Raw genomic sequence first — 27,177 nt, 5'->3', positions numbered from 1 at the left:
CTTAATAGTCTTGGTAGATTTTAAATTCATTGACAAATCTGATACTCCTATATTCTTTTAATCAAAACTTCAGCTTTCCCTGGATCATATTACCTGCAATTCTACCAATGATAGATTCATTCAAGTTTACAACTAATCTGCTCTTAAGAAACAAATAATATAAATGTAGTTTTTCAATTAAAAAGCTTAATTCAAAAAATGATATTAAGTTCAGTAAATCTGTTTTTTCAAAGTGTTTTTTTCCTCCCAAAATATGTCATTAAACAAATGGGAATTTAAGCACTGTAGACAGGAAAAGAGGGTGTGCAGGAGAATGTCCAAGTAGGCATGACAGAGGAAGTAGGCCTCAACTGAAAGGTTCCAGGCCAACAGAGCAGCACAAGGGCAAAGAACAAATAAGGAGAGTGAGTGCCTTAGTCTGAAGAGGCAAGTCACAGAAAAAAAAATGATTCTTTGAAATTTTGCTTGCTTACCCTATCCTCTTAACACTGGGCTACAAATCTTCACTGTCTATTCATCCCATTATTATCCTTTTCTTCCCCACTATTATCTGTTTTAAAAATATGCCTTATCCACTAGCAGTAACAAAAACAGTTTTGAGAAAGAGAAGACAGTTCAGAGAAGAAAGGAATACAGTGATTCTGTGCTCCATTTTTAAGTAAATATATAGAACCACAAGGTTCAATTACATTTAGATTAGATAATCACAAACTCTTGATGTACAAGGACCTTGGAGAAATTCATAACTTTTCACTCAAAGAAAAATGTAAGAGTTCACTAAGATCTTTGTTCAATCAACTAGCTCCTACTCAAAAGTGAGGCAGCAGAAGCAGCACTTACATTTTTAGAATCATACAGATATGAATTCAACTTCCAACACTATGTACTTCCTCCCTGTCACATCTTTAGGAAACAAATATTTTAATATTAAATACATAATGTGCATAAAGTAGCTGACTCCCATCTTAGTCAAGGCTCATTACAGAACTTAGCTTTTCAATCTTTAAGAAAAAGCAGCTTCGAAGAGAAATACTTCTCTACTTGTGTGATAAAGGTCACTACCACATATAAAGAAATATCTATCTACTGCTTTTTGGGACGGCGCAGGCAGAATTGGGCTCTCTGCCACTAAAATACTTCCCTATCCCCTTTTTTATTTTGAGACAGGATCTCGTTAAGTTCCCGAGGGCCTTGCTATGTTGCTGAGCCTGGCCTGGAACTTAATGAATCTTGCCTCACCCGCCAGTGTTGTTAGGATTACAAGCATGCAGCCCTGTGCCTCACTATGGACTGCCTTTATTTCGGCTCATTAGGATATTTACTTGCCTCAATCACTGGACCAAATTTCTAACTCAGTGTGTTATCTGAGGTAAAAGGACTATTAAGGAGGAAAACAGAAACTGAAACAAGATTCCTTATGAACTTTGGCTGTTAAATAAAATTTAACAGATTAAGTATATAAAAGACAGAAATTTGTTATAATTTATATCTTTGTCCTATTTGATATTTCTTGATTTACCAAGAGTTTTTATATCTTAACAGCTAACACTATTTATTACAATTATTTTCTGCCTTTGAATAAGAACTATCAAGTAAGATGTAGACACATATGTTGAGATTCAGAGTTTTGAAGTAGTTGATTGACCTCCTCTTTTGAGCAATTCCTGGCATTATCTAACTCAGAGAAGTAACTTATGAGTTATGGCAAAGCTTAGGAGGTACTAAATGGCTTTGGCTATGAAACATATTCCCTCAAGCCTCAAAAATAAATACTAAAAATAGAGGAAGCCAGGTGGAATCAGCAAGAGGGATCAGACCACAAGAATCAGCCCAGCCTAGGAAGCCTCTCAATCCTCACAGGCAGAGACTACTACCCTTCCCCCGCTATACCCAAAGTGTCAATCAATCCAGTGTCTCAAACAAGGGGTGGGGAAGGTCAGACCACAGGACCTTGCCTAGAAACCTCTGCCCCACAGGTTGAAGTCACTTTTCTCCACAACAAGTTGCATCCCAGCTTGTAGAAACTTCTTCCACACTACCTGAGACACAAGCAACAGGGATCAATAGGGGCCTCTATGACACCAAATAAAACAAGCAGACCAAAATAGTACCACAAAGCCTCTGAAAATTGAATTGTTATTGGAACCACAATTCATCAAAGGAGTCTAGGACCTGCAAGATAAATCTAAGCATGGTGACTACCTGCTTACATAAAAGATTTAATAGAACCCAGCATCTCGTAACATAATAACCAAAACATCCAGGAGTCAATAGGAAATCATTCTACATGTCAAAACCCAGGAAAAATCATAGTCTGAAAGAAAACTGATATCAACAATAACAGATGTTGAAATTCTAAGACAAGGATTTTGAGGCTGCTTTCATAAGAATGCCTCAAAAAACACAAATTTTCTTGAAAAGAACAAAAATATAGAAAATTCAAGAGGTGGGGATATAGCTCAGTTGGTGGAGTGCTTGCTTCGCATGCACAAGGCTGTGGGTTCAATCCCCAGCACCACCACCAAAAAAAATAAAAATAAAAATAAAAAAATTAAAATTAAAAAAAAAAACTATGGAACTAAAAAATACATTTAGAAATTTTAAAACTCATTGGATGGGCTCAACAGTAGAATGGATAAAATCAGTGACGTAAAGGACAGATCAATAAAATTTACCCAATCTAAACAAGAGAGAGAAAATAACACTGAAAACAAAAATTCATAGAACCTCTGAGAGTTGTGTGTAATAACAAAAGATTTAACATTCATGTCATCAGAGTTACAGAAGGAAAAGCAGAGAAACTCTATGGTAAAAGAGTATTCAAAGAATTAATAGCTGACATTTTCTCTTATTTGGTTAAAGGAATAAACATACAGATTTAAGAAACTGAGTGAAGGCCGGCATGGCAGTGTGCGCCTATAATCCCAGCAAGATTGAGGCAGGAGGACTGTAAGTTCAAGGCCAGACTCAGCAATTTCGCAAGTCCCTGTCTCAAAATAAAAATAAAAAGATCTTGTGATGTAGCTCAGTGGTAGAGTGCCTCTGGGTTCAATCCCCAACTCACCCCCCAATCCCCCAAAGAAATAAAAGAACTTGAATGAACCTGAATAGGATTAAACCTTAAATAAATACACACCAAAATCTATCATAATTAAACTTCTGAAAACCAAGAAAAAATCCTTAAAAACAGAAACATTATCCACAGGGAAACACCAATTCAAATGACACAAGATTTTACGCTAAAACCCTAGTGGTCAGAAAAAAGTAGCGTATTTTCCAAGCGTTAAATGAAAAGAACTGTCAATTGTGAATTCTATATCTGACAAACTATCCTTCAGAAATAAAGGAAAAATAAAGACAGGCTCAGATAAAGTAAAACCAAAAGAATCTGTCACTAGAAGACCCACTCTTTTTTTATGGGGAGGGGACAGGCATGATAGAGATAGAACCCAGGGCTTTACTACTAGACTAAACCCACCACCCCCGACTCCCCACCTTTTAAGACAGGTTAAGTCACCAGGGCTGGTCTTGAACTTGTGATCTGCCTGTCTCAGTCTGCTGTGTACCTAGGATTATAGGTGTGCACCACAAAACCTACTCTTTAAAAAATGACTAAGGGAAGTTCTCCAATAAGAAAGGTAATGATAGAGAAAAAAATCTTACAGTATCAGGAAGAAAGAATAAAAAAACACAAAGCAGGAATAGGCATACGATAAACTATTCTTTTCCTGGGTTTGATAAAACATATTTGATGACAGGAACACAAATTACACCACTATCTGATACCCAAGAGTCTAAATGGAAATATAGAAATAAGGTTTCCACATTTCACTTGAGATGGTAAAATAATGATACCACTAAACTGGAATAAATCACACGTGTATATTATAATATCCAGTGCAAACACTAAGAAAACCATGCAAAGACATATAAGAAAAAATACTATAAATAAGTTAAGATGGAATTCCCCCCCAAAGAGAAACAGGAAATAAACACAAAACAAATAAATAAAATGGCAGATTTAAACTCACATAACAGTAATTACCTTAAATGCAAATGCTGTAAATACACAAATTAAAAGGTAAAAATTGGCAGGACATGGTGGTACATGCCTGCAACCCTAGCTACTTAGAAGGCTGAGGCAAAAGAATTACAAATTCTGGACAAGACTTAGCAGTTTAGACAGACCTTGTCTCAAAATTAAAAATACAAAGAACTGGGGATACAACTCAGTGGTAACATGCCACTGGGTTCAATCCCCAGTACCAAATGAATTAATTTAATTAAAAGTAAAGATTGGCAGAGCAGGGAAAAGAAAAACAACCTAAGCTATTTGCAGATTATAAGAAATTCATTTCAAATTCAGAGAAACTCAGATATTACTGGTAGGAATATAAAATAGTACAGACATCCTGGAAAACTAGGAGTTTCTTTAAAACTAAACATGCACTTACCGTACACCCTGGCAATTACACTTCTGCATATTTTTCTTCCAGAGAATGGAAGCTATGCCTATACAAAAAAAAAATGTTCACGAATGTTCACAGAAGCTTTATTTTTGATAGCCAAACAATGGAAAAAATTCAATGTCCTTCAATTAGGTGAATGATTAAGACACCATGGTACATGGAAGTCATGGGATACTACTCGGCAATAAAAAGAAATGAAGTATTGACATAACAACTTGGAGGAATCCCTGGAAAACTACATTGAATAGGGGGAGAAAAAAAATTAATCCCCAAAATGGTTACATATTATATGACTGCCTTAACATAAATTCATTCTTGGAATGACAAAATTATAGAAATGTAGAACAGATTAATGTCAGGGAGGGAGGAGAGACAAAGGAAACAGGAAGGTAGGTATAGCAATAAAAGAGGAATACTCTTGTTAAAACTATTTTGTATCTTGATTGTAGTGGCAGGTACACAAATCTGTGTGTATGATAAATACATATACATCCACAAGCTCTCACCCCCATACACACTCAACTGAATACTAGTAAAATCTGGCAGAATGTATCAAAATCAATATTCTATTCTAACACTGTAGTATGGTTCCGTACTTAAATGGGTTGGGAGAACCCATTTAAGGGTTCCTTTCATTTTTTTCTTTCCCCTTTTTTGGGGAGGGTTTGGGGGTAACTGGGGATTGAACCCAGAGGCACTCTACCACTAAGTTACATTCCCAGTCCTTTTTATTTTTATTTAACTTGTCTGATCTATGAAGCTGCCTACATTCTCCTAATTTCAGAGCCTGTTTCTTTCCTTAAGCCAGTGAGATATCCCACATTCTTCCAACATGCCTTGATTTAAGTTACTGACATTTGGCTTCCATTATTTGCACCTAAGGAAACCCTTCAAACAATAATATATTAAAATTACCTAGTTTTTAATTATGAATTTTACTAGGATGTTAAGGAAGCTTTCTTTCACCAACTGTTGCTCAAAAGCAAATAAGTTCTTATAATTGAACTTAACAGAGTACATATTTAACTGGAGTTTAAGAGTTTAATTAATGAAATTGGAGAATATCATGCTAAGTGAGATAAGCCAATCTCCAAAAACCAAAGGACGAATGATATCGCTAATAAGTGGATGATGATACATAATGGGGGGTGGGAGGGGTTAGTGTTAGGGTTAGAGTTAGGGTTAGGGAGGGGGGCAAGAATGGAGGAAGGAAGGACTGTATAGAGGGAAAAGAGGGGTGGGAGGGGTGGGGGGAAGGGGAAAAAATAACAGAATGAATCAAACAACATTACCCTATGTAAATTTATGATTACACAAATGGTATGCCTTTACGCCATGTACAAACAGAGAAACAACATGTATCCCATTTGTTTACAATTTAAAAAAAAAGTTTAATTAAGCTTTAACTATAAGCCAAGCATGCCATATCCAAATGTTATGAAAATACGCAAATATGGTTCCCGTTTTCAAGTCTCACAGGCAAGTCAAATAACTGTAATAAATAACTATAACATGGGCACTGCTAAAACAGAGGATTATCTAAAATGCCAACACAAAAATTCAGTTCAGTAAAGGATCTAGACTATGAATCTTAACCTATTCTGGTCCAGTTTTGAGATAGAAATTGGGGATAAAAGGAGAGACACTGAGTCTCAAAGGAAGCACCATATCCATGCCCTTGTCTGCAAAAATAACATGAGACAACAAGCAAGTGCAGGGAAAACTGGCAAGAAATTATATAACTCCATCCTGGCTCTACCTCTAGTCCCTCTAACTATTAACACACAACATCAACAGGTTGCTGTCTTTCCCTCTAGAGATAGCCTGCATCCTAACCCTTGAATGTGCATTCCTTGTGCATTCAATGGAGATTACCCTCCATTCTCCCTTGAATATTTTACTACTTTACTAAATAAACTTGTCTATGCCTTTGACTGGCGTGTGCTGCAATTCTTTCAGATCCAGTATGCCAAAGAGCCTGCTGGTCCTGGGCCAAGTTCCCCTTCTCTCTGGAAACTCCAGACCCTTCTTCGGAGACATGCATTTTCTCATGACCATTTGAAATAAGTTTCATTCCTGTAGAGGATTTACCAATAATTTCTCTAAATCAATCTTATACATTTTCAATCTTATAGCCAAAAAGCAAATGTTAACATACACATTTCCAATCTCTTAAATATTTTCCTTATCAATCTGTGTAATAGTAGATATTCTAACGCTAGTAAAGTGAATAATTTTAATAAGCCTTAATGTAGAGTAGATTTCTAAAATTATGACCAAATAATGATTATGATTATAAAGTACAAGGACTAAACAAGCACATTAATAAAAACTTAGATAATATTACTATTACTTATTTAGTTTCATAAAGTAAAAATCATGCATCCAAAGGTAAGATCAATTAAACTTATAATAAAAGAATGTTTTACAGCTGCATTATACTTCTTTAGAATAAAGTAATACTTCTTACCTTCTGGAGTTGGAATGCATCCCAAGAAAATGAAAGGAGGGGGAAAAAAAAGTTTTTAATTTTTCTTTACAAAGCAACAATAAGGTAAAAAAATAAACTGTCCCATGCCCTCCCAGCAATATTTGTAATCCCACATCCCCCATGTTACTATATAAAACATTCATTAATTTAAATTTACAAGTTAGCCCAAAATACTAGTGTCTAAAAGTACAAGATTAAATTCAGCTGAAGAGTCTAATCCACTCCAGAAAATAGTTGCACTATTTTAACTATGTGACAGAGTAAAGCTATTGGAGCAGTTTAGATGTGGAAACAACCAGTATTTTCCATTCTTTAATATTCTTTCCATGCACTTCAGTTTCCAGGAGCCATCATAAAGCCATCAGCTATGGACACTAATGTTTATTAGCTTTCCTTTGATCCATAAAAGAATTCATCCCTCTGAGTAACAATGGAATATGACTTTTTCTGTCAACATCCTAGTATTTTGTTTCTGTTTTCAATATTAATCCTTTTTGACATCTCTACCAGGTTTGCAGGCTTGAAAGAGGACTGCGCTAGTAGATCAGAAGATGTGGGCTTAACCACAAAGGTATCAGCTAACCTTAGATGAATATGGTATCGATTTAATTTTAAAATGTTCTTAATTCTTAAACTGAGCTCTAATGAAATCACTTCAAGGCATTTCACCCTAACAATCAATCAAATAATCTACTCTGCAGGGATAATGATTTCTGCTATCAAGTAATGAGAATGTAGGCTTTATTTCCTATGAATACTTTTGTATAAGGAGAGGTGGGGGAAAAGTAGGTACTTTGATAACATCTCACCTTAAATATCATAGAAGAGAGATTATGTTTTTCATAAATAAATGTTCTAACAGGATAAGATGAGAGACACCCCCCCTCAAAAAAAAAAGAGTTAATATTTCAATCTGTTTATTGAGCAAGATCTTTGCTAGATGGTTCCCAGAGTTCTTTACAATCACACCCTAAAGGAGTTTACTGCTTTGCTTGGAAGGTTGAAACATAAGAAAAATTTACAAGGAAACAATTCTGAGCTCTGCCAAACAGCAATACATAAAGATTTATTTAAACATTCAGTTTTTTAAAAATATACTGACTCTCCAGAAGCCAAGTCATTATAATGTATCAAATTTTTATTTCAAATTCTTTCAAAAAACAATTTGTAATTAGAAAACAATCAACCTAAAGTTATGTCAGCACACAATGTAAGTTTGATTTGAAAAATAATAAAACCAATATACTAATCAGAACGGCAAGCACATACTGAAAGAACAAAAATCAGAAGCAATAAGCTTAGATTGTTAGTTTCACTAAGCTAGTTGTATGACCCTTACTAAATCTCAATCTCCACAGACTATGTGTATATTTTGGCGCAATACTGGGGATAGAACCAAGAGGTGCTCTACCGCTGTATCTCCAGCCTTTTTTATTTTGAAGCAGGGTCTAAGTTGATGAGGCTGGTATGAACTTGTGATCCTCCTGCCTTAGCCTCCTGAGTAGCTGGAATTATAGAATTTATACCACTGTGACCAGTCTTATTTCTCCAATAATAAAATGAGATGTAAACTATAACATCTTTTTCCATCTGCAATATTCTACAACTAAAATAATCTAACTGATATGGGGAAAAGGTGGAAGAAGAGATGAGGACTGCAACAGAGATTATCGATTTTGGAGTACTGTTAATCAAAGGTGTAAGGTTGTAATATAATTAGAATGTACAATGAATGGATAAAGAAAATGTGGTACATATACACAATGGAGTATTACTTGGCCATAAAGAAGAATGAAATTATGGCATAGGGATGGAACTGGAGACTATCATCCTAAATGAAATAAGCCAATCTCAAAAAAGCAAAGGTTGAATGTTCTCTCTGATATGCAAATGCTGATCCACAATGGGGGTGCGTGTTCACTGGAATGAACAGGGAGGAGTTGGGGAAGGGAGGGGGAAAGGAATGGGAAAGACAGCAGAATGAATTGGACCTAACTTTCCTATGTTCATACATGAATACACAGCAGTTTAATTCCACATCATGTACAACCACAAGAATGAGAAGTTATACTCCATGTATACAGGCTATGTCAAAATATAATCTACTGTCATTTGCAACTAAAAAGAGCTAATTTTTAAAAATTTAAAAAATAATGTTTATTGGCAAAGAATGCATGTTCAAGTCATCTACTCTCAAATTTGTCAGTATTACTATATAACCCATACCTAACCTTTTTTTCAGGTCATTTTTTAAAAAGAAGCAAGCTTTTAAACGCTCCTTGACTTAGAAGTGACAAACAAGTAAAAATAGCAACTTAATTGAGAATCTAGAAAGCTGGTCATACTCATTCATTAGCTATACAACTTATCATACCAATCTCAGAGTGAACCTGCCATCTTCCTGCTTTAGCCTACCAACTGCTGAATTTATAGGTATTCACCACCACGTCCAGCTCACAACATCAGAAATTTTTTAAAAATCTCAATGGATAGGCTCAATAGCTGAATGGAGATGAAAGAAAAAAGAAGGAATGTGAGGATAGAGAAATATCAATTATTCAGTCTGATATAAAGAGAAAAAGATTGGGGAGAAAAATGATCAGACTTGGAACTATGGCAAAATACTATTAGATAATCATGTCACTGGATTCCCAAAAAAGAAAGAAGGTGGAAAGAAAAACATTTAAAGAATAGCTAAAAACTTGTCAAATGGGATGAAAAACATAAAGCTACAGATTTAAACAAATTAATGAATGCTAAGCAGATTAAATACAAAGTTATCCATATCTAGACACATTAAAATAAAACTGCTAGGGCTGGGAGTGTAGCTCTGTGGTAAAGCACTTTCCTAGCATGTATAAGGTCCTGGGATCAATCTACAGCACAGCAAAAATCAAAACAAAATAGGGGGAAAAAAACTAAAAATTAAACGTACAGAAATTATCTTGAAAGCAATTACTGAAAACAATTATATTACTTACAGGAAATAATTATTCACATGACGATTTCTCATCAGAAATCATGGAAACCAGAAGGCAATGAAGTAATTTTTTTAAAATACTAAAAGAATTGGCAAGAGAGTTCTATGTGCAGCAAAACATAATCCTCAATATGAAGGCAAAACAAAGAAATTCTCAGAAGAAGGAAAATCAAGGCAATTAATCAGTAATATTCTAACACTTCTGGAAAAAATATTAAAAGGAAGTTCTTAAAAACTGAAGGGAAGTGATACTGGAGGGAAATATGGAACTTAGGGAATGAAGAACAGCGAAAAAAATGATAAACATTTGGGTAAACAAAGTCTCTGAACTATATATGACTACAGAGAGAAAAATGAGTAAGTATCTGATGGGGTATGCGACATAACACACGTATGACAACTATAAGAATAAGAGAATGTACAAAGGGACCTAAATTGTGGTAAAGCGTCTACATTTTATTTAAGGTGGTAAAATAAGTCAAAGACACCTATGAAAGATTCTGGGTGTGAATTACAATCTCCTGGACAACTCCTAAAACAAACTAAAGAAAGACAACTTTTAAAAAAAAGTCAATTAAATGAAATAAAATGGAGTACTACAAAACAACAAATAATTCAAGAGAAGGTAACAGGGGACAACAAAAACAAAAATGAAGGAAAAACAAAATGGGAGAATAAATCTAATTACATTGACAATAATCAGACTGGGTGTTAAAAAAAAACATGCTGCCCACAACAACCAAAACCCACCTGCTCTAAATAAAAACATAAAAATGAAAAAACTATACATCACACAAACACTTATCAAAAGTGGCTCTATTAACATCAAACAAAGTAGACTTTAAAACAAAGAGCATTACCAGGGACAAAGAAGATCACTACATAATAGTAATAGGTTGTGCATGCACCTAATAAAAAGTATTCAAAGAAACGGTTGGGCACAGTGGCGCATGCCAATAATCCCAAATACTCACGAGGCTAAGATATGAGGGTCACAAGTTTGAGGCCAGTCTGAGCAATTTAGCAAGATTCTGTCTCAAAAACAAAATTTAAAGGTGGGTGGAGGGGAGAGTCCATGAAGCAAAAACTAACTTACTAAAAGGAAAAATAGGCAAATAATAATTATACTTATGTTGGATTAGACTTCAACACCCGTCTTTCAATAATCAAAAGAAAGAGTTGACAGAAAAATCAATATGAATACAAAAGACTTTACTTTTTCCTCTTTTTGCAGTGCTAGGGATTATACTCAGGCCTCATGCATGCTATGTAACTCCTTTATTACTGAGCTACAATCCCAGGCCTGAACAACATTATTAACAATTTACCCAAACATTTATAGAATACCCCAAAACATCAGAAAGCATGCAAGGAACACTGGCATATACCAACACAGACCATATTCTGAGTCTTAAAATGCTAAAAAATATACTGACAAAAACAACAGAGAAAGTCTATGAAATAAGGAGACAGTGCAGCTCGGAATAGAGTGCTTATCTAGCATGCCCAATGTCCCCAGCACAACAACAATCCCCAGCACAAAACAACAAAATCAATGAAACCGACAAATCTCTAATAAGGCTGACATAATAAGAGAAAAACAAGTATCACCAATATGAAGGAAGAAACAGAAGCGTCACCACAAATTCTGCAGCCATTAAAGCATAGTAAGAGGATAGTACCAAAAAGAAAACCACTTTATACTAAATTTGAACACCTGGAAGAAATGAACCAATTCCTTAGAAACCACAAACTACCAAAATTCAACCAAGATGAAACAGATTACCTACATAGTCCTATAACCATTAAATAAATCAATTTGGGCCTTGAGTCTCTCTCTTGCTCAGCCCACAGAGTGCTACTTTCACCTTCACCTTCAATAAATTTATACTACGCTGTTTTAAAAAAAAAAATCAAATTTGTAATTAAAAAATCCCTGAATAAGAAATCTCAAGGTCCAGATGTTTTCAATTGAGAATTCTAAAGATTTAAAGAATTTACAGCAATTTTATACAGTAACTTCCCAAAAATAGAAACAAGGGAACACTTCTTAATTCACTTTGAGACTAGAGTTACTTTGATTCTAAAATCAGGTATTCACCATACAAAAATAAGAAAACTACAGACTAATATTTCTCATGATCTTAAAAACAAAAATCCTCAACAGGGTTTTAGCAAACTGAATGCAACAACATGTAACAACAACAATTATAACAATGCACCACAACCAAGCAAGATTATTACAGGAGTACAATGTTGGCTTGGTATTAAAAAAAAAAATTCAGGGCTGGGGTTGTGACTCAGTGGTAGAGCGCTTGCCTAGCATGTGTAAAGGCACTGGGTTCGATTCTCAGCACTACATATAAATAAGTTAATTAAATAAAGGTTCATCAACAACTAAAAAATATTTTTTAAAAATGCAATTTGCCATATCAACAAGAAAAAATACCAAGCACAGGAGCACATGCCTGTTATAACAGTTACTCAGGAGGTGGAGGCAGGATGATCATAAGTTCAAGACCAGCCTCACCAATTATCGAGATCCTGTCTCAAAAAATAAAAAACGACTGGAGATGTAGCTCAGTGGTAAAACTTCCCTGGGATCAATTCCCAATACTAAAAAATAAGAAGAATAAAAATAATGCCCCAACCCAGAGACAAGTACATGAAACTGTGCGGGGGTTACGTGAATGTACTTGGGAGACAATAGCTTTAATTGTCTCTGACACTTTACAACCAATGGCACAGTCAGTAATCACAGGAAACACACAACTCAAGTCAAGAAAAACAGAAAACGTAATGCAGAACTGGGTGCTCCGAGTTAATGTCCCTATAAACTAAAATCTTCATCCTCAGACAAAAAGGATCTGAAGTTTTCAAAAGGCTACTGTGATACTTAGGGCTAATGACAGCATTTGTAATAAATGTCACATTGATTCAAGATAAAATAAAATTCTGAATAGTTTTCCTTAAAGAGGAACTGAAGTACACAGGAAAAATATACGAAAGTGAGCACATCTCTGAATCCTTGATTTTACTTCTAGTGTCCTGGGAATGGTAACCATTCTTTCAGTAGAATCATTCGAGTCCATAACATCATCTAGGATCGAGAAATCAGTTACAATAAGGAAAATGGGGATTCTTAAACCAAGCATAACCAGTGAATGAAATTTCTAACTAATGATTATTGTATTTTTTTAAAAAGGATGGGCTGGAATTGTAGCTCAATGGTAGAGTACTTGCCCAGGATGTGTGAGGCACTGGGTTCGATTCTCAGCACAGCATATAAATAAAATAAAGGTCCATTGACAATTAAAATATATATATTAAATAAAACCTGATTTTAAATAAATAAATAAATAAATAAATAAATAAATAAATAAATAAGGAAACTATCTAGATAAAACCAGATATATAAAAGCTTACAATTTTTTTTCAAGGTTCTAACAATACTTCAGGTTTGGAATAAGTAACTGTTGAAGAGTTTAACCCGAGTGAATTCCTGCCATGTCATTGTTGGGATTTATATTGAGAGACACGACAGGCTATGGTTTAGATAGAATGGAGCTGAGGTGTCTTTAAAAAGTTGTTCAACTAATTATAAACTATTTTATGATTTTCTAAAATAACTGCACCTGGTAAATAGTACAGAAATTAATTTTTCTTTTACTTACAAATGCCAAAAACCACAGTTAAAGCATCCATCTACATTATCGATAATGTTTTATCTGTTCCAAACAAAATTAGACTATTTCAGAATACTTCCACCTTTCACTCCACTAAGTACACGAGAATCAGCTCTTAATCTCATCTGGCCTAAATCAGTCCCATTTGACTTGAAACACCAAATCTGTATCTTCTTTCTTCCATATGACTCCTACTAGAGGGGATATGGGGGTGAAGCTCAATGATAGAGTGTTTATCTAACATGCAGGACGTCCTGGATTCAATCTTCCAGCCCCAAGAAGAAAAAAAAAAAAAAACAAGATTTGTGACTACTATGGGAAACTCTATATTTAAAAGGGATGCACATTATAGTATAAAAAGAACATAATAATCAAGCTGAGTGTGGTAGCACACGCCTGTAATCCCAGTGGCTCAGGAGGCTAAGGCAGGAGGAGCAAGAGTTCAAAGCCAGCCTCAGCAACTTAGCAAGAACCTATCTCTAAACAAAATATAGAAAGGGCTGGGGATGTGTCTCAGTGGTTGAGTGCCCCTGGTTTCAATCCCCAGTACCAAAAAGAAAAACCAAAAACAAAATAAAACAACATATATATATATATATATATACACACACACACACACACACACACACACACACATATACATACATATATATATGTATATGTATGTATATGTATATAAAATCAAGTACATAGTCATAGGTTATTTTGAGGGACTTTTAGGACTTTTTCCTTCCTATATTTCTAAAATGTTGCTAAGTTTAATAGTTTTAAAAAGATATTTAAATATTATAATACTTTTTTCTAAAAAGGATACCTGCTTCTAATTAACTCATTCAGAATTCCATACTTTGGGTAAACAATTTTTCTTTTCTTTTCTTTTTTTTTTTTTTTTTTTTGGCAGTGCTGGGGATCGAACCCAGGGCCTTATGCTTGCAAGACAAGCACTCTACCAACTGAGCTATCTCCCCAGCCCAACAATTTTCAATCTTACCACCTAACATCTTAAAGTCACTAGTACCTCAATCTTTCTCAGTCAGGAGTCAACTCCTTCTTTTTTAATACTTGTCTGGTGATTGCAAGTTACCAATTTAATCATTTTTAAGTACAATTTGACAGTGTTGAGTGCATTCACAATGTTGTACAACTATAATTACTTCCATTTCCAGAAATTTGTTATCACCTGAACCAGAAACTCTATACCCATTAACAGTAACTCCCTATGCCAGTACCTGTTAACCTCTAGTCTACTTTCTGTCTCTGTAAATGTGCCTATTCTAGATATGTCATATAATTGAACCATACAATATTTGTCCTTTTGGATCTCTTATTTTACTTAGTATGTTTTCAAGGTTCATTCATACTGGTACATGTATCAGAATTTCATTTCTTAAAAAAAAATTTTCATTTCCTCTTAAGGCTGAATAATATTCCAATGCATGTATGCAGCACATTTTGTTTATCATCTGTTAATGGACATTTGGGTTGTTTTCACTTAAATACATTTTAAAATAAAACAATATAACAATAATCAAAATTCAAAGAGATTCTTAAAAATGTGAGAGCAGAAGGAAAAATACAAAGTGAAAGAGATGAAAGACATACTGAAGTCTAAGAAAGGAAAATAAAACAAGGAGCAGCACACTTTCAATAAGCAAACTATGTGTTTCATTCTATAATCTTTCTAAAATCTGTAAAGATTATAAGGCTCATAACACATTGCTGCAGCAAGAAAAACTACTATATTTGAATATGATCTTCTAACCATTGATACCTCATATACTCATTAACAAGTAAGTTTTTGATGCTTATTATGCAATACACAAAAAGAAGAGACAGTATCACTATCCTCACAGAACTACTTTAATGTAAGGATATATGACTTTTTCTTTTTTTGGTGGTGCTAAGGATGGAATCCAGGACTTTGCACATGCTAGACAAGCACTGTACCACTAGGCTATATACCCCCAGCACTGACTGTCTTTAAAATTACAAAAAGTAGGGGCTAGGGATATAGCTCAGTTGGTAGAGTGCTTGCCTTGCAAGCACAGGCCCTGGGTTCAAATCCCCAGCACTGAAAAATAAAATAAAATTACAAAAACTTATTATTTTAAACCTTAGTGCAATAAAGAACAAGGAATTCTATAATAAAGTAAAATAAGAATATGTGATCGAGACTTTCAAAATCAGTCAAAATTCTTTAAAAATGAAAATTCCAAACTGATACACAAAAGAGTTAACAAGATTTGTGACTACTATGGGAAACTCTATATTTATAAATATATATATTTATAATAATTTGTATATATATAACAAATATATATATAAACTCTATATTTACAAATATATATATTTGTAATAATTTGTATATATAAAACTCTATATTTACAAATAACTGAAGGGAAAGCTAAGGGGTCCTCATGTACAAAGGCTGAGATGGATATAGCTTCCCTACAAATGTGAAAATGACAAAACATAAAAGATATATAAAATTATGAGAACAGACAGAACTATACTTAACTTTAAGAAAAGGTTATCAGAAAAAAAAAAAAAAATTTAAGGAAAAAAAACTCCAAAGAGGACAGAAAGCAGGAATGCTTGTAGTATCAATTAAGATAACAAGTTTCAAGAAGGAAGTAGTATTGCACTGTAGTAATAATTCTGAGAGGTAAAAGAGCCTCTAATGGATTTTGTAAAATGTATGTCACAGATGACTGAGAAAGAACTGCTTTGTGGTCACAAAACTAACCACAGCATCAGAGTTTAACCAAGAAGAACTACTTGTAAACTGTCACCACATGAAGCCAGAGATATTACTAATGACTCTACAATTTTGATACATATCAAAAATACAAGAGGGGCTGGGGTTGTGGCTCAGTGGTAGAGCGCTTGCCTAGCATGTGAGAGACACTGGGTTCAATTCTCAGCCCCACATATAAAAAAATAAAATAAAGGTCCATCAACATCTTTAAAAGTATATAAGAGGGCTGGGGTTATGGCTCAGTGGTAGAGTGCTTACCTGGCATGTGTGAGGCACTGGGTTCGATTCTCAGCACCACATAGAAATAAATGAATAAAATAAAAGGTCTACCAACAATTAAAAAAAAAAAAAAAAATATATATATATATATATATAAAAGAAATTCCTTTTTCCTATTTATTTATTATCATTCTTTACTTATTCATTAATCTTTCCTCCTCTCTGGAATGATAATGGAAATTTTAAGTCCTAGAGCCTTACTATATTAGACTTGGATGACACTGCAACAGAATTTCAGGCCAAAGAGATTAATGAAGCTTGTTCTCCATATACCAGATTTCCTGATGTATTTGCCTGGTTTGTTTATATGTATCAAAAATCTAATTTTATAAAAAAAAAAAAAAATCTCCCACCCATTCCCATTCTGTGTGCTCTAACAGTGCTATTAAAGGATATTAGAATATCTTAGCAGAATTTGTTTCTCAGAGTCACAAAAATACTATTATTATTTCCTCCTTTAGTTCACTACTAATTGATTTGATCAAATGGTTTTTGAATTAGTCCTAATCTAATAAATTTAATTCAAATAAAATTTAGAAATATAATGCTAATAAATTAAAGTGATGATTTTTTTAATGATTACAAAAGATACTTTTAAAAGCTAATTTTTCAAATGCATTTTTCAAGTTTTAAATTACAAATGTTTATACTCAATGTTTTTAGGAATGTGTCCTATTAAGTAGGATACGCTCATTTATATTTAATCTTTTCATAACCATGAAGCAAACCTTATTTCCTGCCTACTGAAATTTGGCAACAAATTAAAACCACGCACAAAAAAAATTTAGGTGCTTTAGAAAAGAAAGTCAATTCAAAAAAACTCAAGTAGAACTTCATGTTAAAGAAAAAAAAAAAAAAACAATGACAAGAAAAATCTAGACTATGCAATGGCTATTAATAAAAGAAATATGCTGCTGGGTGCAATGTTACACACCTGTAATCCCACCCAGCTACTTGGGAGCCTGAGGCAGGAGGATCGCAAGTTCAAGGCCTGCATGGACAACTTATGAAGTCCCTCTTGCAAAATAAAAAAAGGCTGGGAGTATAGCTCAGTGTTAGATAACCACTGGGTTCAACCCCCAGTACCAAAAAAAAAATAAAACAAAAAGGTGTTGGGGGTTTAGTTTAGTGGCACAGCACTTGTCATAGCATATGCAAGGCCCTGAGTTTGGTCCTCATCCCAGGGCACAGGGGAGTGGGGGCCAACAAAAGAAAGGGGGTTAGAAAAGAAAAAAATGTACTATTGTTTATTTACAAATATCTGAGCATAAGCCATTGTTTCTCAATGGGAACACTACTGACATCTGAATTGAACAACGACTCAATGTGGACTGTCCAACACCATACAAGACATTTAGTCTCCCTGTTATCTGCCCATTAAATATCATAGTATGTTCACCTCACCAGTCACTGTGATCATCAAAAATAAGCTCCCCAACCATACTGTGATCTCCCTTCCCTAATGGTATTACACAACGCCACCCATAGTTGAAAAACACTAGAGGCAGTGCAAACTTCCTACCTTAATGGAAATCTTTCTAATAAAAAAGACTGCCACATGTGCCTTAATTAACAAAGCAACAACATAATTTCAACATTTCTCAATGAGAGTCTCGATTATGAACAGTGACTATTATGTGCTATTATAATATGTATGAAAGTGTATATTATCTTTGATCCTACTTAACTGACTCCCATCTATTGTATTTGAACATAAAAAGTTTTTTTTTATTTTTGTTTTTGGACATAGGGTCTTGCTATGCTGCCAAGCTGGTCTCAAATTTGTGAGTTCAAATAATCCCTTTGCCTCAACCTCTCAAGTAGCTAAGACTACAAGCATGAGTCACCATACCAGGCTAAGAATTTTATTTGACATACCTAGTACTTTATATATCTTGCATTTTATTCTTTTTGGTTAATGCTATTTCTTCCTAGAATGTCTACCTCTAGCAGAATTCTCTCTACATCATAGCAATTTGATCTGCTAATGACCAGGCTTATTAAATGAAAAGTCTGAACTGATAGATGAAGGCTTAAAGATGGCTCCAGGCCTTCCTGAGAATTAAAGTGCATGGACTTGAAAACAGCTACTGTCTTTCTAATAAGGAGTTTTTACTTTTTTGGTTTTATAACTGTTACAAATTAAAAACATCACAATGATCTGACAGCTGAATACAACAAGAAATTAACAAAGCACATAATCAATCTTGAGGACTAAAATGCTCTACTACATACTATCAAATATTCCAATCAAGTATTGTAATTGTTGCTAATAATATATAAATAACTCACCTGATTTCTTTTAGTCCTTCTCTCTGGATAACTTGAAGAATTTCTTTATGACTCATGGGTGTATTGGGGTATTTTTCTAAGACCTGAGAAACAAGTATATAATAAATTATTTCTTATTTTAACTTCCTATCCTTATTAATTACATATGTAATTGTATTTAATATAATTATCTTAATAATTACATCAGGGGCTGGGGAGATAGCTCAGTCAGTAGAGTGCTTGCCTTGCAAGCATAAGGCCCAGGGTTCGATCCCCAGCACCCCCCCAAAAAAAAAAAAAAAAATTACATGCAAAACATACATATCCAGAGGCTTCTCAACCCAGACCTTCCCTCAATTACAAACAATAAGTCAAATCTTGAAGAAGAAATGGATCAAAAAAGTTAAAATTAATAATTCAAATATTCACTATTGATTTGGAAGGCTGAGGCAGGAGGATCCCAAGTTTGAGGCCAGTGTCAGCAATTTAACAAGCTCCTGTCTCAAAATAAAAATAAAAGGACTGGAGATATAGCTCAGTGGTAGTGTCCCATGTTCAATGCCAAGTTACACACACACACACACACACACACACATAAATCACTATTAGGAGTTGGGGTGTGGCTCAGTGATACAGTGCTTGCCTAAGCATGCTTGAGGCCCTGGGTTCAATCCTCAGCACCACATAAAAATAAAATAAAGGTATTGTGTCCACCTACAACTAAGAAAAAATATTTAAAAATTACTATTAATGAACATGAAATTGTTTATTTTCTGCCTTCACCCCCACATTCCATTCCTACATGTGACTTGTTGTAAGTACCTTAATATTATCCATTTTTAAATTTCCAGTAAAGCCTAACACAGCATAGATGTGCAATCAATTCTTAACCAAAACAATGAACAGTTATAATGAAATTAAAATTATTTGTGTGTTCTGGTTCTAATAAAGAGTAAGCACAGTCCATCCTACCTGTCCACCAATGTAACTAAAAACTTGGATAGAATGCATTAAGCAGCTGTTTAAGGACTCTGAAAATAGGAGCAGGTGGATTGGGGAGGAGACTCAAAAGAAAGCCCCAAACCCAGAAACACATACTAAATACAGACAGAAAGTGCTCCAAGAGAATTCTTCTCTTCGGTCTGAGGCACAGTAAAGAGACCTGCCCAATGATAGATAGCTTGTAAGAAGGGGAAACCCCCTGGTTAAGATAGGTTGCTTCTTAGTTCTCCCTTTTCTTTTCTTCTGCCCCCACCGCCAGAAATCCCACAGCAACAGCTATGCCAGTGATAACACCAATCATGGCTGGACAGGGACTTAAGTCTCCAAGAAAGAGTAGCTCTTCTGGTCCCTTGAGTGTGAGGAGGAATCTCCCTGATTTATATTCTTTTTCTTCCATCCTGTTCCTAGGCATTGAAGGAAAACACAGTCACAGAAATGTGCAGCAAATCAGAGAAACAAAATGACATTTCTCCAAAGAAGAAATACAAAGGACCAACAACTATATGAAAAAACATTTGACATCCCTAGCAATCAGGGAAATGCAAATCAGAAATACACTGAGATTTCATCTCACATTAAAACAGCAATCATCAAGAATACAAATAATAATAAATGCTGGCAAGGATGTGGGGAAAAAAGTACAATCATAAATTGTACCAGAGAGGCCAGGTATGGTGATGCTTTTGTGTAGTTCCAGTAAGTGGGCAAGTATGAGGCAGGAGGATCACTCACAAGTTCAAGGCCAGTCTCAGCAACTTCGTGAAGCACTATGCAATTTAGCAAGATCCTGTCTCAATATAAAAAATAAAAAGGATTGGGGATATAGCTCACTGGTTATGCACCCTGGGGTGCAATCCCCAGTACCAAAAATAAATAAATAGTTGATGGGATGGAAAATTAGTACAACCATTTTGAAAAGCCGTTTAGAGACTCCACAGAAGGAATGAAACCATCATATGACACAGCTACTTCACTTCTACATATTTATTCAAAAGAACAAAAAGCAGCATACTATACTGGTACAAGAACACCCATGTTCATAGCAGTGCAATTCACAATAGTGAAGTTATGGAACCTGCCCAGGTGTCCATCAACAGATGAATGAATAAAGAAAATGTGGTACAGATACATAATGGAGTCTTACTTAGTTATAAAGAATGAAAATATGGTATTTGCTGGTAAATAGATGAAAACTGAAAATATCATGTAAGTGAAATTAAGTCACTCAAAGTCAAAGATCAAACATTCTCTCTCATATGTAGAAAGAAGCTATAGCAAAATAAGGAAAAGGAGGTGAGGTTTCCCATGAAAAACGGAAGGCAGATCAGTAGAGGAAAGGAATAAATGGGAAGAAGAAAGAATAGGAAGGGCAGCAACGATGAAATGAAATTGACCAAATTATGTATGTACATATATGAATATGCCACAGTGAATTTCAACTTTGTGTATCAATAAAGCACTAGTTAAAAAAAAAAAAGTTGAATAAATAGAAGGAAGACCAGTAGAGTAGAGAAAGGGGAACCAGGGAGGAAAGAGGGGAGGAAAAAGAGAAAATACTAAAGTGGAACAAATTACATTCCATGCATGTATGATTACATTAAAATGAACCCCAATATTATGCATAACTATGATGTACTAACAAAAAATTTTTAAAAATTAAAAAAATCAGGTGTTCTAATCAGATTAAAAGAAAGATTTTCTAGGAGGAGCTTCTAGTAGCTGTGTCTCATGGTGGTTCCATTTCTAGTGTTCTACGAAATGTCCATACAGCTTTTCAAAAAGTTTCAGAGGCTGGGTGCAATGCCTGTAATCCCAGCGGCTTGGCAGGTTGAAGCAGAGAGATTACGAATTCAAAGCCACCTCAGCAATTTAGCAAGGCCCTAAGCAACTCAGGAAGACCCTGTCTCTAAATAAATATTTAAAAGGGGCTGAGGATGTGGTTCAGTGGTTAAGCGCTCCTGGGTTCTATTCCTGGGACACCCTCACCCAAAAAAGAAAAAGCATCAGGCTGGGGAGATAGCTCAGCTGGTAGAGTGCTTGCCTCACAAGCACAAGGCCCTGAGTTTGATCCCCAGTACCGCAAAAAAAAAAAAAAAAAGAAAAAGAAAAAGCATCAGGGAACTTGCAGAGAGAAAAGAGCTCAAAAAAGTGATACCATAAAGTTCTTCTTCTGCCTCCACCCCAAACCTTCCACCATCATACTGGGATTAAACTTAGGGCACTTTACCGGTAAGCTACATTCTCAGCCCTTTTTTATTTTACTTTGAGACAGGGTTTTACCAAATTTCCCTGGCTGGCCTCCAGTCCTTGCAATCTTCTACCTCAGCCTCTCAAGGAACAGGGATTACAAGTGTGTGTCGCTGCATTGAGCCTACCGTGAAGTTCTACTTTACTCCTGGGTCACCCAGTGCTATACATCTATGGATCTGACCCCTAACCAACGTTACTATGAAGTATACCAATACCTAATACCCAAAGTAGCTGCAAGATGACACCAATGCAGGGTAGATCCAAATAACTAGGCAAAGGCTTTGAAAACTAGATACTGGAATTAGAGTGCACAGAAGGTGAACAGAAACTTGTGACTTGAACCTAACAAGGTCAAATCCTGCTTTTAAACACCCCCCCCCACACACACACACACAGAGTCAACATCTTCTGTAGGATATATATATTTGGGGGAGGGGGGGGCAGTTACTAGGGTTAGAACCCAGGGGCACTAAGCTACATCTCCAGTCCTTTTATATTTCAATTTGAGACAGGGTCTTGCTAAATTGCTGAGCTGGCCTCAAACTTATAATCCTCCAAGCTGCTGGTATTACAGGTACATGTCACCACAACCAGCTTTCTCTAGAATTCAAACAAGACAGAGTATCATAATACAGCATCAAAATGTCTAATATGTAATCCAAAAGTCACTAAACTCACAGAACTAGGAAAAGATCAATAACTGACAAAGAAAAAAAAAAAAAAAAGGCAACACACAACAAACAAAAACAACACAAATGTTGCTAAAAGCAGCTAGTACAACTTTACTTCAAGAAGCCAGGGTAGGGCTGGGGATGTAGTACAGTTGGTAAAGCCCTGGGTTCAATTCCCACCACTACAAAAAAAGGGGGGGAGGGGCTCAGGGTAACCAGGAGTGGCCAATGCCATTAGTCCCAGCTTGAGAGGATGAGAAAGGAGGATCACTAAAACTCAGGAATTTGAGGCCAGCAAAACCCCCTCTCAAAAACAAAAGAAGAGAGATTTTATTTTTTATTTATTTGCACTTAAATATAAAATAAAATTTTAGAACTAAGAACTATAATAATCAAAACTTAAAAACTGAAATTTGCTAGGAGGATTCAATAGCAGAATGGAGATAAAAGAAAGAATGATGAACAAAGGGAGTAAAAAAAAAGAAGACAGAAAAAAGAAACGAGCAGTCAATGGGACAATATCAAAAGCTCTGACATTCATGCCATCAGAGTCACAAAGGGAAAAGAGTAATAGAGAAAATATATTTGAGGAAATAACAGCTGTAAACTTCTGAAATTTATTGATAAACATAATTTCAAGGAGATCAACAAATCTCACACAAGACAAATTCAAAGAAATCTACTGAAAACTAAAGGAAAAAATTCTGTAAAGCAGTATGATTAGGAGAATAATGATTCAAATGACTATGGGTTTCTCATCAGAAATCATGAAGGGAAGCAGCAGTGGAAGAATATTTTAAAGTGCAGAAAGAAAAGAATCTTTTTTTTAGTTGTTGATGGACATTTATTTTTACTTCTTTACATGTGGTGCTAAGAATCAAACCCAGTGCCTCACACATGCTAGGCAAGTGCTCTACCACTGAGCTACTACCCCAGCGCCAGAAAAGAACTGTTGATCCAAAGTTCTGTATCAAGCAAAAATATCCCTTAATAATAAAGGAGAAATCAGAATGTTCTAAGATGAAGGAAATTACCAAAATATTTGCACTAAACTGACATCCTAGCACACGCTTGTAACCATCTATTTAAGAGGCTGAGACAGGAGGCTCTCAAATTTGAGGCCAGTCTAGGCAAATTGGTGAAACTCCAATTCAAAATTAAAAATTTAAAGAGGTCAGATGTAGCTCAATAGTATATAGCACCCCTGGGTTCAATCCCCAGTAGTCATTTGTCAAAAAAAAATGACAAATTTAAGTCAGTTCTGGTATAAATGTTCTTCTTATGTGTTTATCTTTAGAACAGTAGCTTCTTGAGATGGATACTAAATAACTGTTCTTATCATTTTTCTCTTCTAATAGATTCACTTAGTTCATAAATTCCCCCTATACACAGCTTTTGCTATATCCCACAAGTATTAAAATGCAGTGTTTTTGTTATCAGCTCAAATTGTTTTCTAAATGGCGTAATTTTTTCCTTAACTTGTATACGACTTGAAACGTATTTCTTAATTTCCCAATTGGAATTTCTGTTTTATCTTTTAATCTAATTACCAAAGAACCTCAGAACACTAATTCCAATTACTTCCCTGACCTCACTTGACATTTTTGTTGCTGCTATAATTAATATGCACTTAGACTTATGTACTTATTTGCCTCTTCTATCAATCTGCATCTGTCCAGTATCTCTTCAAGCTTCCACCTGGGATTATTTTTCTTCTATTCCTTTTTTTTTTTTTTTTTTTTTTTTTTTTTTTTTTTTTTTTTTTGCGGTGCTGGGGATTGAACTCAGGGCCTTGTGCTTGAGAGGCGAGCACTCTACCAACTGAGCTATCTCCCCAGCTATTTTTCTTCTAAAACAACTCATTTTAACATTCCTTCAGTGTAAATTGCTAGTAACAAAGGGGGGCACACCCCCTATTCCCCAACCAATCTTCTGTTTTTCTGTTACTCTTGGCTTTAGTTTTCATCTTTTACTATTATGTGCCTAGAAGTAATTTTCTGCTAGACATTCATTCACGGGGTTTCTGGAGCATTCTTACCATTAGGTCTTTGAAAAATTTCTTGTGCCCATTCACTTTCTTCCCTTCTCGGAATCCAATTACTAAACATTTGATTGATGTCCTTAGCACTTGATTCTACTATTGTATTTACCAGATTCAGAAAAATTAGCTGACTTTCTGAATTAGCATGTTCCTAAAGTTACCAGTGATGCTAGTTTTATGTATTATTATGACTATCACATTAGAGTGGTTGTATAGAGTTAATGTTTGTACTTTAGTTTTCTGACTTTATTATTTGATTATACTAATTGTAGAAAAATGTATATAGTATATATATTTCTTTCTAGTCTTTTTACATTTGCATAGCATTTTAAAACAAAACTAGTACTGTAAGACACTTTTTCCATTTCATATCATACAGAAACCATTTCTTTAGGACATTAAATATTACATAAAAACATGATCCTCAGCTGAAAACTTCACAATCTCATTATAATTAAGCCATAATTGACCTCCAATTGTTGGATACAGATTGTTTTGTTTAATTATTATAACTAACAGTACCTATTAAACATCCTTCTTCATAATTTTTTGTATGTATCTGACAGAATTTTTAAAGGAGAAATTCCTAGGAATACCCAACGAAGTGCCTAAGTATTTTCAAGCCTTCTGATACATTTTACCAAACTGATCTCCAAGAAGATTGTACTCATTTATGATAAAAAGCCAGAGTCCCATTACTTCCTCATATTTCTTGGCAACATAGGAAAGTGAATATCACCCTCCAACCTTCATTGTTGCAAATTTAGTAAGGGGAGGCAAGGCAAAAGTGTTTTGTCTTAGTTTTTTTCCCCCAAAATGTAAGACTTCCCCCATGTTTATTTTGCTTTTCCTCCGTGTTTAGAAAGAAGTCTTTCTGGTGGAGTTACCAATAAAAACAATGTCTTGTTTTTCTTTCCACGTGCTCTTCTTTTACAGGCAAGAACATGAAAGCTGCATGTCTTCCCCAAGATTTCCCCCCCCTCAAGTTAAGCATAATACACAAAATAACTGGAAAGTCTTCTTTTCTTCTGGGAAACCATATTATTTTAGTGTCCTGGTAATAAAACAGAAAAACCGTGTCATATTCTTCAGATTATGGAAGGTTTCTGACCATCCCATGGACCCTGAGATATGGCAGTGAGGAGCAAACTTTTGGCTTTACTGGCATTTTATTTCAGGGTCTTTAAAACCCAGTCAACTGAAACTGCTTCCTCATACTCCTTCCAGCAATCATAATCTGTTGTCATGGCAATTCCTGCATTCCAGTCTCCTTAGCAAGAACCACCTCTGGAACTTGTGATCATATTGATAACATCTGCTTCCCCCACCAGACACACACCCAAGTGTGGAACATGAAGCTTTCTGCCAAGGAGCGAAAAGGAGATCCCTCAGTTGTGACTACTTTTCCCCTTTGAGTGCCACCAGAGTTCTAGCTTCTTAGGTCCTTTTTATGAGGACATCTTTCATTTGGGGGCAAAACGGCTCAGTCACTGGAAAATGGTACACTCCTCTAGAGCAGGAATGACTGCCATCATAGAAGCTCTGGGGCCTCAGTGTGGTCCTGTCAGTGAAATGATAAATGCTAGCATTATCTCTGGGCTGAATCTCCTCCCTCAAGGAGTCACAGGCTGTCATCACTATGACGTGTACAGTTCTCTTCCTTCGGAGTCCAGACATTTGCCTGGTAGTTGACTTGTGAAGGCACGATGATGTTCTACCTCCCATGTCTTGCAAGGAGGATATAATCAACATTTTTTTATCTTCCCCCAAATTAAGGCACACGTAGTCTGTCAAATGGAGTATCCGCATATTTTTCAGTTCTTCCTACTAAAATTTCTGGATCATCCAGGACCGTTCTGACAATTATTCCAATCTTCACTGGCCATGGTAGCAGCGACCCCTGAAGTCAAGTCTGCATGCATGGAAAGGAGGCTGCAACTGGCGAGCGCACTAGGTGAAAACCTAATATTTGTACTTTAATACCTGTATTTCCTTACTATGAATTGGTTATTCACGGCCACTGTCTATGTTATTTGTCTCAGCTCTTTGTATTAAAACTTTTTCTAGTTTATTATTAATCTTTTCATTACGGTTCATTTTCCATGGAGGTTATTAATTTTATGAACTCTAATTTTTATTTTTTTCAGTACTGGGAATTAAATCAGGGCCTTGCACATGCTAGCAAGTGCTCTACCACATTCCTAGACTTTTTTTTTTTTTTGAGACACGGTCTCACTAAGTAGCCCAGGTTAGTCTACACTAACTTTCAGTCCTCCAGC

The 27,177-nt window shown here is 35.2% G+C and overlaps 1 protein-coding gene and 1 pseudogene across 1 annotated transcript in view; both read right to left on the bottom strand.

Moving 5' to 3' along the window:
* Window positions 1-27,177, bottom strand: part of Asxl2 (ASXL transcriptional regulator 2) — a 137,193-nt gene that overhangs the window by 73,824 nt on the left and 36,192 nt on the right. The window contains 2 exon segments of the mRNA XM_047522996.1: window positions 6,940-6,942; window positions 18,956-19,038. Of these exon segments, the coding sequence (XP_047378952.1) occupies window positions 6,940-6,942; window positions 18,956-19,038 (86 nt within the window).
* LOC124963502 (S-methyl-5'-thioadenosine phosphorylase-like) lies at window positions 20,157-26,995 on the bottom strand (annotated as a pseudogene).

This window comes from Sciurus carolinensis, chromosome 13 (genome assembly GCF_902686445.1).
Source record: "Sciurus carolinensis chromosome 13, mSciCar1.2, whole genome shotgun sequence".
Lineage (NCBI taxonomy): Eukaryota > Metazoa > Chordata > Mammalia > Rodentia > Sciuridae > Sciurus > Sciurus carolinensis.
Note: the sequence above shows the minus strand (reverse complement) of the source record. Positions and strands in the feature narration are given on the sequence as shown.